At 34.8% G+C, this 16,941-nt stretch overlaps 1 protein-coding gene across 1 annotated transcript in view; it reads left to right on the forward strand.

Moving 5' to 3' along the window:
- The first annotated feature begins 936 nt into the window (after positions 1-936).
- Positions 937-16,941, forward strand: part of LOC104997420 (alpha-S2-casein) — a 19,253-nt gene continuing 3,248 nt past the window's right edge. Inside the window, exons 1-17 of the mRNA XM_010852145.1 lie at positions 937-974; positions 2,761-2,823; positions 4,633-4,659; positions 5,449-5,469; positions 5,558-5,599; positions 5,982-6,008; positions 6,802-6,828; positions 7,269-7,295; positions 8,327-8,350; positions 8,447-8,491; positions 8,752-8,874; positions 9,401-9,427; positions 10,824-10,850; positions 12,549-12,572; positions 12,664-12,708; positions 13,811-13,930; positions 14,687-14,731. Of these exons, the coding sequence (XP_010850447.1) occupies positions 2,773-2,823; positions 4,633-4,659; positions 5,449-5,469; positions 5,558-5,599; positions 5,982-6,008; positions 6,802-6,828; positions 7,269-7,295; positions 8,327-8,350; positions 8,447-8,491; positions 8,752-8,874; positions 9,401-9,427; positions 10,824-10,850; positions 12,549-12,572; positions 12,664-12,708; positions 13,811-13,930; positions 14,687-14,698 (669 nt within the window). The 5' untranslated portion in view covers positions 937-974; positions 2,761-2,772 and the 3' untranslated portion in view covers positions 14,699-14,731. The remainder of the gene's footprint in view (positions 975-2,760; positions 2,824-4,632; positions 4,660-5,448; positions 5,470-5,557; positions 5,600-5,981; positions 6,009-6,801; positions 6,829-7,268; positions 7,296-8,326; positions 8,351-8,446; positions 8,492-8,751; positions 8,875-9,400; positions 9,428-10,823; positions 10,851-12,548; positions 12,573-12,663; positions 12,709-13,810; positions 13,931-14,686; positions 14,732-16,941) is intronic.

The raw sequence follows: 16,941 nt of genomic DNA on the forward strand, positions 1-16,941 counted from the left end.
TTAGAAAGCTGTTGATAATTATCTAAGCAATAGAAGATAAACTGGCACGAAAAAATGTAGGTAGCATGTAGTTACCAATTCACTTTATATAAATTATTTCTAATTATTTTAATATTGGTTTTCCTGGTGGCCCAGCTGGTAAAGAATCTGCCTGCAATGCAGGAGACCTGGATTTGATCCCTGGGTTGGGAAGAAACCCTGAAGGGAAAGGCTACCCATTCCAGTATTCTAGCCTGGAGAATTCATGGACTGTATAGTCCATGGAGTCACAAAGAGTCGGACATGACTGAACGACTTTAACTTAAGACTTAAGACAATATTATAAATTGGATTAAATATAGATAGTATTATTTGACAGATTCTGAAACTAATGAGAAAAGTTAAAAAAGTAAATACTTATAAAATTTACTGCTAGCTAGTAGGAGAGCTGAGTTTCCCAGTGTATTACACAGACTTGCATATGGCTAATCCTATTTTTAGAGTTGGCAAATGATAAGCAGTGAATAGGAAGAATGTATTTTTCACTTATTAATGAAATTTTAATTAACATTTCCAAAATACAATTTTAGATGCTTATTTAAAGTGGTCGTGACTAGAAGAGGTTCTGTGGTACGTCTAGGCAAAAAATAAACAAAAAAAGCCTTATGCTGAGCCTCATAGCTAGTATTAAAATGTGGAAGAGCTGAGCTACACAAACATGAGATACAGATAATCATGACATATTATAAATCCCACATTACCTGATATCATGTTCTAAATCAAACTGAGTAGAAGCATTCCCAGGAATATGGGGTACAAAAATTCGATAGAAAAGCAATTCTAATCATCATGACTTCTTAGAATTCAAATTCTGTTCAGGTATTTCAAACCACAGAATTACCATATTATGGAGGAACAAGGTATAAATAGTGTTGTGCCAATCCATCAGAGATATTCCATTGCCTGGACTACTTGTCTTCCTTTTAGGAAACGAGGTAATATTTTCATTTATCTTTTTGTTATTCTATGTACCTTGTAATATTGTAAAACCTAATAGCATTGTTCCAAAAAGTATTTTTTAAAGAAACTAATGTCAGTGTACCTTAAGATTCTTTGAGAAATTGTTTGATAGCTAACATAGCTAATGATTTATCTCCTTTTCAGTGCTTCTTAAAAAAATTAACATACAGATGCTAGAAATTGTTATACTGCTCTATCTTATGATGAAATGCCACAATCTTATTTTAAGGATGAGCTAATCATCATGAGGTTTTTGAAAATCCAGGGTGCTGCACATTAGATGTATGACCTCCTGGATCACTTTCCTCATCCGTTAATCAGACACGTGTACCTAACAAAGTTGTTCCCCAGACTAGAGAAAGAATTTACAACATACCTAGCACAATGTCTGACAATAGCAGATGCTTCATAACTACCACTATTTCTATGGTTCTCATTTATCAACATGATATAAGCATTTCTTTAACTCTTAGTTAATATTTGTCCATGTTCCAGTTTCTTTCATCCATGGAAAATAAAATATCTTAAGTAAAATTGAGGTAAGTGGCTATATACAATGAACTTATTTCAAAAATTTAAATTATAAAATTTAATATATTTATCATCTTATTTTAAAACATTGTCATTATGAAATGCTTATAAAGTGAATGTCATGTGCATTATCCTGTAAGAGGAAACAAGAATATCTGGGATTCTTTAGTAGGAATGATAAATTAATAACAAAAGCAGGCAATGCTAATCTTAAGACAGAGAATAATTCCCATGCATACACATTCTCTAAATTTGCACAGGCAAAGATCACCAGCAAATTTAACAATTTTGAGTCAAATAAAATCTTGCTGTTTAAAAATAATTGATTTCAAATTTGTAGATCTACAGAGTAAAATACTATTATATGTCAAAAAGTCATTAGAATAACTTTATTTCACTTTTCAGTTCTTTGTTTGTGCACTGGAAAAGTTGCATTGATACGTAGTCAGCAAACTTTGGGGACTTATATGTGGTCATAGTATTAGAGATTGAGCTGGAGGGGATCTTAGAAATCAAATCTTCTTAGTTAAAAATCTCGTTTGGTGGTTATTCTGTCAGGTTCAGTGATGTTCAGTGACTTGCTCAAGGTTCAGAAGCCTGTCCCAGGCTGAGCTGGGATCAGCAGGCTTCTGAGCTGGGATCAGCAGGCTTCTTGTCCCCACCACAGTGCTCTTTTCACCTGCCAATTCTTCCCCTTATGAGGGAGGCAAGCTCCAGGTTTTGGCTCACCTGAAATCTGATTTTAAAAAGATTTCTGTTGTTTTTTGCATTTCTGATATGATTCTCCATAAGATTTAAGAAGAATTGTAAAAAAAATATATGGTATTTTAGTATAAACATCATTATTTTTCATCACTGTATCTTTATGTCTGGAATAGTACCTGACATAGCAAGTAGTCATTGAATAAGTGGATAAATTAATAAATAATTTAGCTATTTATACATAGGGTCAATTATGCCACTAATTTGGTATGCCCAAATGAGCCTCCACAATTTAGAAATTAAGATTTTACATTTCCTTCTCCAGGTTTTACATTTTGTTGTGTTAATTTCTTCTTGTAAAGAACTCATCGTATTCAAATCCATGTATTTCTCAATGAATCTACTTTTATCAGTCTTCATTGCCCTTTTCTAATTATCTGAAGATAATTTAATACATAATTAATGAGGAAATGTGTGATTATAAGGAGAGTAAAACTGTTATTAATTAGCTTCTTGTCTATCTCACAGGACAAAGTAAACATGAAGTTCTTCATCTTTACCTGCCTTTTGGCTGTTGCCCTTGCAAAGAATGTAAGTATAATAAGATACAGATGAGAATATATTATGTAAATATAAGAATATTAAATTTTTTATAAGGATAATGTCAGGGGTAGACAGCAGGGAATAGAGAGGGAGTGTATAAACTTTGAAACCTATAATCAAAGACGGCCTTGGCCCTGCCTTATGTAAGTTATGAAGATGGACAAAAATACCACTTCTAAAGTGTTCTCCTTCTAGGATTGGAAAGAGTTTTAGTTCGAAGTTAAAAAACGTACACTTTCTTCCGTAAACATTTGAATTTATTGGGGAAATATTTTCACTCCAAGAATCACTTCTTACAAGTAAGAAACATGGAACCATAACAAGGACTTCTTTTAAAGTTCAGGAGAGTCACAGAGAAAATGTAGATTCCCAAACCATCTCAAGCATATGTCAGAATTTCATCATTCTTGACTGCAGAAGCTCAGCAACAAGGATCCTTTGCAAATGATGTGTTGAATAGTGCTAACTTTAGGAGTTGGGCTTCCCAGGTGGCTCAGTGGTAAAGAACCCACCTGCAATGCAGGAGACTCCAGCTCCATCCCTGGGTCAGGAAGATCCCATGGAGAAGGAAATGGCAACCCACTCCAGTATTCTTGCCTGGAGAATTCCTTGAACAGAAGAGCTTGGCAGGCTACAAGCCGTGAGTTGCAAAGAGTCAAACACAACTGAGAGACTAAACAGCAACACTTTGAAAATGACTTGCCAGATAACCTAATGCAAAGTCAACCCTTCATTTCTCAAAGCAACATCTTCTAGTGAGAATGTTACAGAAATATTCATATCATACAATGATAAAGAAGGACCAGATGCTTCACATGAAGCGCTTTGAAGATACAGGCTTGTAATCTGTTAGCTCCCTCAGGAGCAACTGGGCTTCTTCCCTTACCCTGCAGTGTGTGCTGCCAACACCTCTCCCATGCCCAGTTCTCACTCAGTTCAGATTGGGCTTTTCTTGTGGCTCAGTTGCTAAAGAATCCGCCTGCAATGCTGGAGACCTGGGTTCGATACCAGGGTTGGGAAGATCCCCTTGAGAAGGGAAAGACTAACCACTCCAGTATTCTGACCTGGAGAATTCCATGGACTACACAGTCCAGAGGGTCGCAGAGTCAGATGCTTTCATTCACTTTCACTTCAGATGTACGGTATCATCAGGGTGACCAGAGTTCTTTGCTTCCTTTCCATTTCCACACCTCACACATCAATCTTGAAAACTTTGTTAGTCTCTAAAGCCAAGCCAAGAGCTTAGCTACAGTAAGAATTCCTGTTAGATGAATATAAGATAAAATAAGCTTCAGTGGTCAATTTTACACCAAGTTTCATTGTTTCTTATTTATAGTCTCCTAGTCTTAATTACTCTTCTCTGTAAATCAGTAATTGTCCTCAGTCTTTCCCTTAAGAGTAACTAAATCTAGCAATTAACAAAAACTAAATAAAACAAAATATCATGGTATTATAAACATTTTAAGATTCTGTAGCTCATGTGCACATAAATTATATTTTAAACTGTGATAGGGTAAACTAAGAACCCAACACTTCCTAAAAGCAAGAACTACATTAAGCTATAAAAAGGATTTGTTTGACATACAAAATGATTTGCTGGTAATATTATAGGATATAATGTTATAATAATAATGAAAAAATTCAACTAAACATCATACATTTCCAGAAACAAATTCCTAAAAGTCTCTTGCCATCAAAACAAACAGGAATAATGATAAAAACAAAACAAAATAGTGAGATACCTTGGCATTTTAAATCTACCATAAAACTGAGAACTGTATTTGCTTTTGTTTGTAGACGATGGAACATGTCTCCTCCAGTGAGGTAAGATACTTTAGTATCAACAGAAAATCTTTTAGGTTAGTAAAAACAGAATATGACCTAAACTATTGTCTTTAAAATAATTTTTCTCCAGTGAGTCTAGAACTGTAGAATTAGAGAAAATTGGAAGTGCGACCATAACGAAAAGGTATATAGAGAGGAATAAAGACCAAAAATCTTCACATTCAAGTCACCAAGATTAGATTAGTGCATTTTTTTCTGAAGATGTCTCAGTATTAATGAGGTATGTTCACAAGTCATGATGAATATTTTGGGAGTACAGTGACAGGGATCCATTCCATGTTTCTGCAAAAAGGACTAAAGCTCTTCTGGAGCCATATTCCATGCTACTTCCTAAATGACTTCCCAGCTATGGGTACATAATAGGTTCCCACCGTTACCACCAGTGTCACCTAAGCAGTTTCTTGTTTTCCTGTGATGTGTTTAATCTCTCTTAAAAAGACAGAAAAAAGTGTGATAATAATAATATGAAAAAAACACTGAAAATTGTACAGAGGAAATAGAAAACCTATTTTTTCTTCCCTGTGGATGATACTTGGTAAAGTTTTTGATTCAGATATTCATAACCCAAAGCACAATGCAAAATGAGTTAGGTATATGAAATATAATAGTTATGTAGAGGGAGTGAAACATCAGTTAATTTTGTTCAGTAATTCAGGAAAAGACTAATATGTTATCTACTCCATAGATAACGGCTGTAGATCGATATATTATTAAGCTAATATGAATTCAATTTAGGTAAATGAGTAATGTTGTCTTTCTTTTTCTAAGGAATCTATCATCTCCCAGGAAGTAAGTACCAAATTCTTAAGTCAAATATAATATATTTTAACTTTCTTTATTTAATCAAAGTTATAAAATAAATTTATTTATTTTGTAGACATATAAGCAGGAAAAGAATATGGCCATTAATCCCAGCAAGGTAAAGTTTGATTACTTTAGACTATTAATCTTTCACTGATGAGACAGCTTTTCTATCAAACATCGATCTCTTTCTCATTCAGTCAAAAAGAGAATTATGATTGTGATTGTGAAAATGGTGATGTTTTCATTGTTTTGTTTAAATGCTATATACTAATGAAAGGAATTCTGGGAAAAGATTTGAGAGCCATTTTTGAGCCACAATGTTAAAGCAGAATATCTTTGAAAGAATTTCTTGTTAAAGATTCATCATCTACTTTTCTTCCTTAATTCTTTACTCTTTTGTTCACAAAATCATATTTTCTTTGCTATAACTGTATGCTCAAGAATATTACACTACATTTCAATAAATGTTATATCCTTTTGGCTTTGTTTTCTTTTAGGAGAACCTTTGCTCCACATTCTGCAAGGTATACAGATTTCACATCTGTAGCATAACGTGAAGTAAAATATTATAGTATTCGAACTACACTGAAATTAACCTCTATTTGGAAAATATATTTCAAATCAATCAAACTTGAAAACCAAGATTATCTTTAAACAATGAGACCAAAATTAGTCTTCTCAATTCTATGACTAAATTAAATGAAGAAAATATATCTTTGCATGAATCAACTAACACATTTGATTCCCAGAATCTATGAAGAACGAAGAACTTATCTTTTAGTGTTTTTCAGTATCAAACTTATTTTATTCTTTTTTAAAATTCTTTTTCTGTTGCAATATTTTCTTAAAACTGACTCAATCAATTTATTATAGAAACAATATATATTTGCTTCCTAAAGCATGTCAGTTGGCCTAGTGATGTATTTTTCCTAATACACAATAAGAAATGACTATTAAAATGAGAAAGAAAAACCTATCCATGCCTTGCCTAAAGGTATCTTGTATATTCATTCTTTCACTTGATAAACCTTTTATTCAACAAGAACTATGTCCCCAACATTATCTCAGTCTGTAGGAATACAATAATAATTATGAGACTCGCTGGGGATACAACAATAAGCACAGTAAACAAAAATAAATACCACTGTCATCAAATAGGAAATTCTTTTATAACTTATACAAAACTCATACAGTGAAAGCGAATCCAGTCTAATGCATCTCTTAATGAGAGAGAAATTTTTTCTTTTATATTCAGGAGAAATTAGTATAGCAATGCTGTGGGGAAATACATCTAATTATTTTTCTTCTCTCTTTAAGGAAGTTGTAAGGAACGTAAATGAAGAGGTGAGAAATTTTTATACATTTGAACATTTTTTGTTCATATTACCAATATGTAATATTCTAAAATTAGTAATGGCATATGGGAACATGTCTAAATTTCCTTTTTTAGTAAACTGAAAAATGATTTATAAGTTGCTTCAAAATGACAGTTTTTCCCTGTCCACTTGAGTAATGTCCACCTAAATCACTGTGTATTCTCTTGAGCCACTTATATTTAAATATATGGTCATTTTTATCTCTTCCACTTATTTGCTAAAGGTGATTAAAAACAAGCAGCCAAGAAGCCTGGTTGCTTTGCTTTTATTTCAATCCTTTTAACTTATCATACTAATGATCATGTTTGTAATAAGAGACATATCCCGAGTAAACATTAACATGCAAAGAATAATGTTTGCATTTCTTCTGGTAACCAGATTTATATTGTATATATTATTTTTTTCAAGGAATATTCTATTGGCTCATCTAGTGAGGTAAGAGACCTTTTCTTTTAACATCGAATAGCAAGTTCATCCAAAATAGATTTTCAGCAGTGTGTAGTAATTTGTTGTTAACATCACAAATAGGGTGAGCAATGGAGAAATCATTTACCCAAACTTAATGTCATATTGGGGAGACTGGGAAGTGACTATCTACACCCTGGTGTACATGGGTGTTCTTTCACAGAGATATCAAATATCTGACGCCAGAGGAAAGAAGTAAAGACATGCTCTGGTATTGATAGAAATAGCCAAGCAATGAGCACAATGAGGAAAGCTGGGAAAGGGAGAATCATAGCCTTGGCTCAGAGCCTTGAGGCACAGCCTGAAGACTTCCTACTTAACATCTAGGGAGCCTGCTTTAGTGTTTTTCTAGGCCACGGGTGTGTCTGGAATGGAGAGCCAATGGCCTCCTATAGATACCAATGTGTCATCTAGAAAGGGTATGCTGGATTCAGTTTGCCACATCTCACTAGGCCGACCTTGTAACCTTGTTTGTCACCTGTCTACACTGCTTAAGCATTTGATATTGAATGAATAATGTAGAATTGATGAAAACTTTAAAATTAAACATGTTTTCAGTCACATGTTATTACTTTGAAACTGAGGACTCTGAATTTTCAATTTATTGAATCTCTAATAAACACTGTAACTCCAATATTTTGGCCACCTCATGCGAAGACTTGACTCATTGGGAAAGACCCTGCTGCTGGGAGGGACTGGGGGCTGGAGGAGAAGGGGACGACAGAGGATGAGATGGCATCACCGATTCGATGGACATGAGTTTGGGTAAACTCCGGGAGTTGGTGATAGACAGGGAGGCCTGGTGTGCTGCGATTCATGGGGTCGCAAAGAGTCGGACCCGACTGAGCTACTAAACTGAACTGAACTGAATAAATACTGTAATTTCTCAGTAGTAGTAGCTTGGATTCTAAATATACTTAATGAATTGCCCTTTCTACTCTAGTACAATGCTAAGACTAAATCATGAAAGTTAAGTTAATCCTCCTTTTCTTCCCCCGAAGGAATCTGCTGAAGTTGCCACAGAGGTAACTAATTTTCATTCAAATAAAATGAAATTCATATCGCCCAGATTTGTTTTCTTTTCGTATATTTTTATAACAAGTGTTTTGTTTTCTTAACAGGAAGTTAAGATTACTGTGGACGATAAGCACTACCAGAAAGCACTGGTAAAGTTCTCATACAAATTATAACTTCAAGTAAACAGTCATCGTACCACTGCTTCTTCTCGAATGTTCACATAACTATTCCATCCCAGTTACAGAAAATTTTATGTTACTAAACAACCCTTGTTAGGTAAATTTGCCATGTTGTATAAATTATCTAATTAAATAAAGTTCTAAGAAACTTGGTTCTTCTATAATCTACTTTTGACACATAGAGAAGATTCAATACTGGAATAAATATTGATAATTTTCTTTCTCTCTAGAATGAAATCAATCAGTTTTATCAGAAGTTCCCCCAGTATCTCCAGTATCTGTATCAAGGTCCAATTGTTTTGAACCCATGGGATCAGGTTAAGAGAAATGCTGTTCCCATTACTCCCACTCTGGTGAGTGCTGCTTTTTTATATGTTGTTTCTTGTTTATTTGTTTTTCTTTTTGTTTTTGGTGAGGGATGAGTTCAGGATAAAGATTTGTAAAATGTCTAAAGATAAAATGTCCCAAAGAGACAAGTTTTAACTTAGAAAGTAGAACAACTGTAAAAATCTTATAGTCCAGAAATTAAATCACAAACAAAAAATAGCTCAAGTAAAGTAACAAATAACAATAGCAACCATAGTGACAAATAAGTAATTTAATTTAAATTGAACATACCTGTCTTAAGAGTATGCTTCTATATCATTTTGCTTGGCTTCTCAAACAATTCTCTAAGAGGAGATAGTAATCATTAATTTCATGTAACAAAAAGATTGCTTTGTTAAGAAAATATAAAGAAATGAAGTAATTTACCTAGGTTCCAGGTTCTCTCTACCACTTTCTTTCATAAAACAGTCTGTCTTAAGGAATGTTTTCTCATATGAGGAATAAATAATGAAAGTTTTCATGGTCCTTTTTTTTTTTTTTTTTTGGTTATAGAACAGAGAGCAGCTCTCCACCAGTGAGGTAAGGCATTTACCTCCAAAGGCAATAATCTGATAACTAGTAAGATATTATTGACTTATTATACACTGTACTAGACAGTCTTTGATGTAGTTGCTTAAGCAATAAATCTGGATTTACATAAAAATTGAAAAAATCTTTCCGATTGAAAAACTGGAACTTTAGATCCCTAAGAAAAATCTGGGGAAGGCAGAAGAAAAATGTACACATTGAAGGATACAAAGATTGGATCTGTGCTAGTATACTTTGTCAAAATGCTATTACTACTTCTCTTTTTATAACTCACCATTAATATTGCTATCACACCATGAGACCTGGTATAGATCTTAAATTTTAGAAACAGAGTGGGAGAAATCCAATGTATTATTCTGAAATAAGAACTCAAATTAATTCAGATCCATATAAATTGCTGTTATCCAAGTGTCTTCCTGCACATCACACATAATTAAACACATTTTCACATCACACAAGAAATTGCCTAGTTTTATTCCTACTTCATAACGAATAAAATATTTGAGAAAAGAGAAATAGAAATTTCATGCTGCTAAGTCACTTCAGTCATGTCCGACTCTGTGCGACCCCACAGACGGCAGCCCACCAGGCTCCCCGGTCCCTGGGATTCTCCAGGCAAGAACACTGGAGTGGATTGCCATTTCCTTCTCCAATGCATGAAAGTGAAAAGTGAAAGTGAAGTCGCTCAGTCGTGTCCAACTCCTAGCGACCCCATGGACTGTAGCCCACCAGGCTCATCCATCCATGGGATTTTCCAGGCAACAGTGCTGGAGTGGGGTGCCATTGCCTTTTCCAATGCATGAAAGTGAAAAGCGAAAGTGAAGTCGCTCAGTCGTGTCCGACTCCTAGCGACTCCGTGGACTGTAGCCCACCAGGCCCCTCCGTCCATGGGATTTTCCAGGCAAGAACACTGGAGTGGGGTGCCATCGCCTTCTCCGAAATTTCATAAGTAAGACTAAAATGTATCATTTCAATTTTTTCTTAAGGTATCTGCCAACTCCTCTCAGGAAGCAAGTCAAAACCACTTACATTAAATACAGTTAAGAAATTACTTTTTATGTTGTTAGTTATAAAATATTATTTATTTGCATAAATATAATCAGGAGACAATGTGGTTATGCATACCAGTCAGATAAAATGTATTTATGTATTTATTGATTCATTGATGAGATATGTCATTCATCATTCACTTAAGAAATATGCATTTAGCCAGCATTATGCCCTTTACATTATGTTAGACTCTTGGGATACAACAGTGATTTACAAAGCAATAAAAATAAATTGAATTATTCTTTATAAAAGAGGAGTATTTCTAAATATAGTCAAAAGGAAATTATGTATAGACAATACAGTGGGAATTAAATGTCTAATTCTTTTATTTTTTAAGGAAAATTCAAAGAAGACCGTTGACATGGTAAGATATTATTTCTATAGAAGCTATTTTAATTAATATTTTCAAAATCTAATATCAATAATTAGGCTTATCTGAAACATTCTGCTTTTAATAAAATAGAGTTATATTTGTAAGTTATTTAAAAATATTATATTTCTCCAGCACTTAACTCTGTTCCTCTCAATTGTCTTGAATTCTTTCAATTAAGGCCTTCCATGTGAACAAGACTTTTCTATATCACAAAAGTTTTATATTATTTCCACTGCTTCTTTCTTTTTTTAATCAAATTTTTACTATTTTTGAACTAGATATTTTACTTCAATTCTTTTTTACCTATTATACTATTATTCTTTTTGTAAAATGAGAAAGAACTAAAACTCCACAAATGTTAAAATTATACTGCTAAAAATTCAATTGTCTTGGTCCCCAAATTTTGACTATTTTTTTATTTCTCCCAGAATCTTCTAATAGTTCATCCAGTGAGAAAATATATACTTTTAAAATAAACAACCAACTAGTTTATTGCACTTTTCTGCTGTTAATTATTTTAAGCACATTAGGTATTTGCTAATACTTAATTTTTTAACAGAGCCACATCAAAATAGCCAATAAAATAAAGAAAAACACATGTAAGAAAAATACACAGATTCAGAGTCATTTTAGAGATCTGAAAGGAAGTACATCCAAAGGGTTGAGTAGCTGTTCTAGCCATGCTTTTGACAATGTTCAGCTGGACCCTGATTCATTAATAACAGGCATTTTTCAAATAAGCCAATGCCAAATAAACATCCTGTCAACTGCCTTCACCATAGTTCTACCCTGAATCTCTCTGGTTGTTTAGGGGGTTGAATACTGGATTGGGTTATGAGTTGTGTAAATCACAGTTACAAGAACACTTGCTGTGTTAGAATGAGTCTAGTGGAAAAACGCAATGGGAAGACATCCCAGGAGAGGATGAAACATGGATTGTGGCCCACAGTCTTATGGCCTGAGGCACAGTCCAACATCAACCTCATTGAGAGCTTTAGGAGCATGCCTTACCTTTTCTTTCAATTTGGGAGTCCATACTCATTAAAAAGGGCTTCCCAGATGGCGCTAGCGCTAAAGAACCAGCCTGCCAATGCAGGAGACAAGAAACACAGATTTGATTACTGGGTTGAGAAGATTGACTGAAGAAGGGTATGGCAACCCATTCCAGTATTCTTGCCTGGAGTATCCCATGGACAGAGGAGTCTGGCAGGCTATAGTCCATAGAGTTGCAAAGAGTCACATAGGACTGAAGTGACTTAGCACGCAGGGAGGCACAGCCATTAAAAAAACAATGGTCTTCCCAGAAAGGATATGCAAGCTCTGCTACATACCTCAAGAGCCTGCTTTGTTTTAGTTTTCCCTCCTCTCCCTCTCTCCTCTACTCCCTTGCTTTGCATCTGCTATACTCGATGAGAATTTGACATTATATGAAAAATATACGTAAATGGAAACTCAAAACATACTTTCAGTCAATTGTCATATGGACACAGAGAATGCTCTGATAATGCATATTCAAACTCATTAAATTCATAATAAATTTCTATAAAATAGCACTTTGTTATTTGATAGCAGTGATTTAGCCTTGAATTGTTAAAAATAATTAGCTCTAGTTCTCTACTGTAATGATGCAGACAAAATTACTGGTGGGCTATTCAAGTAAAGCTGATTTTCATTTTTTTTTTCCATAAGGAATCAACAGAAGTATTCACTAAGGTAAGTAATTTCTCTTCAAACAAAATTAATTACATGCTATCCTATAATATTTGCTTTTGTATTTATTGCAGTTTATTTTTATTATTAACAGAAAACTAAACTGACTGAAGAAGAAAAGAATCGCCTAAATTTTCTGGTAAATTTTTATACAAACATTTGAGCACACTCAGACTCAGCTTGGATACCACTGAACCACAATCCTCTCAACAACAACAAAGCAAAACAAAAAAACTCACATTTTTTTAAACAAATTCTAATTTCTATAAGTCTTCCTTATACTTTATGAAAACTATTGCAAAAACATTCTCCCATTGTAGCAACTGTACTATTGCCACGTATCCACCCAACCCGTCATTCTAAAAACTCACTGACTTTTCATTTTGTAAAAATAGGAAATTATCCCGAAGACAGGTACAACTGTGTTTAATCTCTATAATAATCTATAGTTGTACCCATATAAATGGTTCAAAATAGAACACAGAGGAGAGGGATATTTAATTACAGAATGCTGCTGCTGCTGCTGCTGCTGCTAAGTCGCTTCAGTCGTGTCCGACTCTGTGCGATCCCATAGCCGGCAGCCCACCAGGCTCCCTGTCCCTGGGATTCTCCAGGCAAGAACACTGGAGTGGGTGGCCATTTCCTTCTCCAATGCATGAAAGTGAAAAGTGAAAGTGAAGTCGCTCAGTCGTGTCCGACTCTAGCGATCCCATCTACTGCAGCCTACCAGGCTCCTCCGTCCATGGGATTTTCTAGGCAGAAGTACTGGAGTGGGGTGCCATTGCCTTCTCTGAATTACAGAATAGGTGACAGGCAATATATTATCATTTACTTCTATAAAATAAATGACACTCAGAGATTAACAATTGGCTCAGTGTTGCAGATTCTACTGAGTTAAATCACACATTCTATATGACTCTAAGGACCAAGGTATTTCCACGAGGTATGGAAAAGAAGCTGCAATCTAAGACACTGTTAAGAAATTATCCCCTTGCCTTCTTACACAAATATTTTTTTCTTTTTTTCCCACTTAAGCATTTTGGCACTAGAGATTGAAATAACCAAAGAATATTTTTAAACCTACCATTTATTTTATAAAAGTAAACATAATTTTATATGAATAAACTTTACTTTGCTTAAGTCTGTTTGGTATCATTTAGAATTTATCCAAGTAAAACTTTATTTGGTTAGGTCCAGGTGTTCTGACACATGGGATAATGGAATAATTATAATTTTCCTAGAAAAAAATCAGCCAGCGTTACCAGAAATTCGCCTTGCCCCAGTATCTCAAGACTGTTTATCAGCGTCAGAAAGCTATGAAGCCATGGATTCAACCTAAGACAAAGGTTATTCCCTATGTGGTGAGTTCTCCCTTTTATTTTTAATTTTAAAACTGAGTTGTCTTTTGTAATAAAAATAAGATAGGGAAATGAAATATGGAAATAAAATTCTAAGTTCTAAAGTAAAAGCTAAAACAAAATTAAATGAATGTTCTAGGCTGGAAATTGAATTATAAATCATATAGGATGAATAGAGCTACAATAAGCAGAGAGAATTAGCATGATACATTGTGCTTGCGCTGGATTTAAATTTCATAAGTATTTGCTTATTTCAGTTGATTCTAGAGCATTTCCTGAAGGTGGGTCAGCATAGAAAATATTACTTCCATTTCACAAAAGTATCTGAAATTCCAAAAAGTAGCCCGACCAAACTCTAATTAACATTTCTCCTTTGTTTCATTTTTTAAAAAATGTGACTGAGGAAATGTATTTTAACATAAGGAATAAGGGAGAGAGCAGGAAATTGAACCTAGAGAACCAAGAATTTAATATAAAAATATAAGATTGGAATCCAGAAGACCGGACATAAATGAACTTTTGATTTGGGGCAAGTCGCTTCATTTATATGGATTTTTTAATATGATTTACTTCATTGGATATACATATAGCATTTAAAGATATCTTCCCCATGATTAGAGAAAATAAGAATTTAGTATCTGTAGTTTGAATATAATGTGCCAAAATTTTTTCTAAATATTTCCACAGAGTTGTAAATATTCTTTTTGTTTGTTATTATAAGCAATTAGCTAAAACATGTTATTTCTTTCTCTTTTAAAGAGGTACCTTTAAGATTCTGGAATTAACTGCTTCTACCTGGTTATGGTAAGTAGCTTTAGGCTTATAATTTAAACAATAATTGGGATTTTTGTGTGAAGGATGACTAATATTAAGTAATATACATGCATGTTAAATTGCTTCAGTCATGCCTGACTCTGTGTGATCCTATCGACTATAGCCCACCAGGCTCCTCTTCCATGGTATTCTCCAGGCAAGAATACTAGAGTGGGTTGCCATGCCCTCTTCCAAGGAATCTTCCTGATCCAGGGATCGAACCCATGTCTCTTACGTCTCCTGCATTGGCAGGCAGGTTCTTAACAGTAACGCCGTATGGGAAGTATATAGCTTCAACTTTAAGTCATACTTGGTTTATGAAATATTTTAAATTTTGCTTATACCTCCTGGATTCACAAATGTAAGTGATCTGTATATTTGCATGCATTTTATAAATATTTTGAAAATAAATTATAGAGAAGGTTCTCTATAGCTGATGATAAATTCAGTCAGAAGCAAGAGCTCTGGGTGGAAATTGTCACAAGCATAATGGTCACAGGGATGTTAACCTGTCACCTTAGAGCTCAGACCCAGAATTTCAGTTTGGTGAAAGATATGCACTACAGTTTTCGTACACAAGTTAGCTTAAAACAAGCATTATTTTCTCTGGAAAAAATCATTATTTTTTTAAACACATAAAACCTACTTCTAGTGATTCTCTTTGACATTTTAAACATTGCCTGAAAACCATGATGAACAGTCATGGAAACAAGTATACATCAATGTTGCTTTTTTGTGTAGTCACTTTTTCCTTGATATTGTCCTTGCAGTATATAAGTCATCTCCAATCTCAGCATTCTGTCTCACTCAAGATTTCTTGTTCTTTGTATGTGTTCTGCAATGGGACAAAGTAGGTTTCAGAAAAACCAGTAGTAAAAGTGGTAGTAATTTATTGGCCTTGCAATGCTTGTCACAATCCTAAGCCCTTTGCCTATATTAAATTTCATGTTCACAAAAACCTACATCAGATCAGATCAGTCGCTCAGTCGTGTCCAACTCTTTGTGACCCCATGAATTGCAGCATGCCAGGCCTCCCTGTCCATCACCAACTCCCGGAGTTCACCAAGACTCACGTCCATCGAGTTAGTGATGCCATCCAGCCATCTCATCCTCTGGCGTCCCTTTCTCCTTCTGCCCCCAATCCCTCCCAGCATCAGAGTCTTTTCCAATGAGTCAACTCTTCGCATGAGGTGGCCAAAGTACTGGAGTTTCAGCTTTAGCATCATTCCTTCCAAAGAAATCCCAGGGCTGATCTCTTTCAGAATGGACTGGTTGGATCTCCTTGCAGTCCAAGGGACTCTCAAGAGTCTTCTCCAACACCACAGTTCAAAAGCATCAATTCTTCGGTGCTCAGCCTTCTTCACAGTCCAACTCTCACATCCATACATGACCACAGGAAAAACCATAGCCTTGACTAGATGGACCTTTGTTGGCAAAGTAATGTCTCTGCTTTTGAATATGCTATCTAGGTTGGTCATAACTTTCCTTCCAAGGAGTAAGTGTCTTTTAATTTCATGGCTGCAGTCACCATCTGCAGTGATTTTGGAACCCAGAAAAATAAAGTCTGACACTATTTCCACTGTTTGCTCATCTATTTCCCATGAAGTGGTGGGACTGGATGCCATAATCTTCGTTTTCTGAATGTTGGGCTTTAAGCCAACTTCTTCACTCTCCACTTTCACTTTCATCAAGAGACTTTTGAGTTCCTCTTCACTTTCTGTCATAAGGGTGGTGTCATCTGCATATCTGAGGTTATTGATATTTCTCCAGGAAATCTTGATTCCAGTTTGTGTCTCTTCCAGTCCAGCGTTTCTCATGATGTACTCTGCATAGAAGTTAAATAAACAGAGTGACAATATACAGCCTTGACGAACTCCTTTTCCTATTTGGAACCAGTCTGTTGTTCCATGTCCAGTTCTAACTGTTGCTTCCTGACCTGCATACAAATTTCTTAAGAGGCAGATCAGGTGGTCTGGTATTCCCATATCTTGAAGAATTTTCCACAGTTTATTGTGATCCACACAGTCAAAGGCTTTGGCATATTCAATAAAGCAGAAATAGATGTTTTTCTGGAACTCTCTTACTTTTTCTATGATCCAGCGGATGTTGGCAATTTGATCTCTGGTTCCTCTGCCTTTTCTAAAACCAGCTTGAACATCAGGACATTCACGGTTCACATATTGCTAAAGCCTGGCTTGGAG

Source organism: Bison bison, unplaced genomic scaffold, assembly GCF_000754665.1.
Source record: "Bison bison bison isolate TAMUID 2011002044 unplaced genomic scaffold, Bison_UMD1.0 scf7180017864308, whole genome shotgun sequence".
Classification (NCBI taxonomy): Eukaryota; Metazoa; Chordata; class Mammalia; order Artiodactyla; family Bovidae; genus Bison; species Bison bison.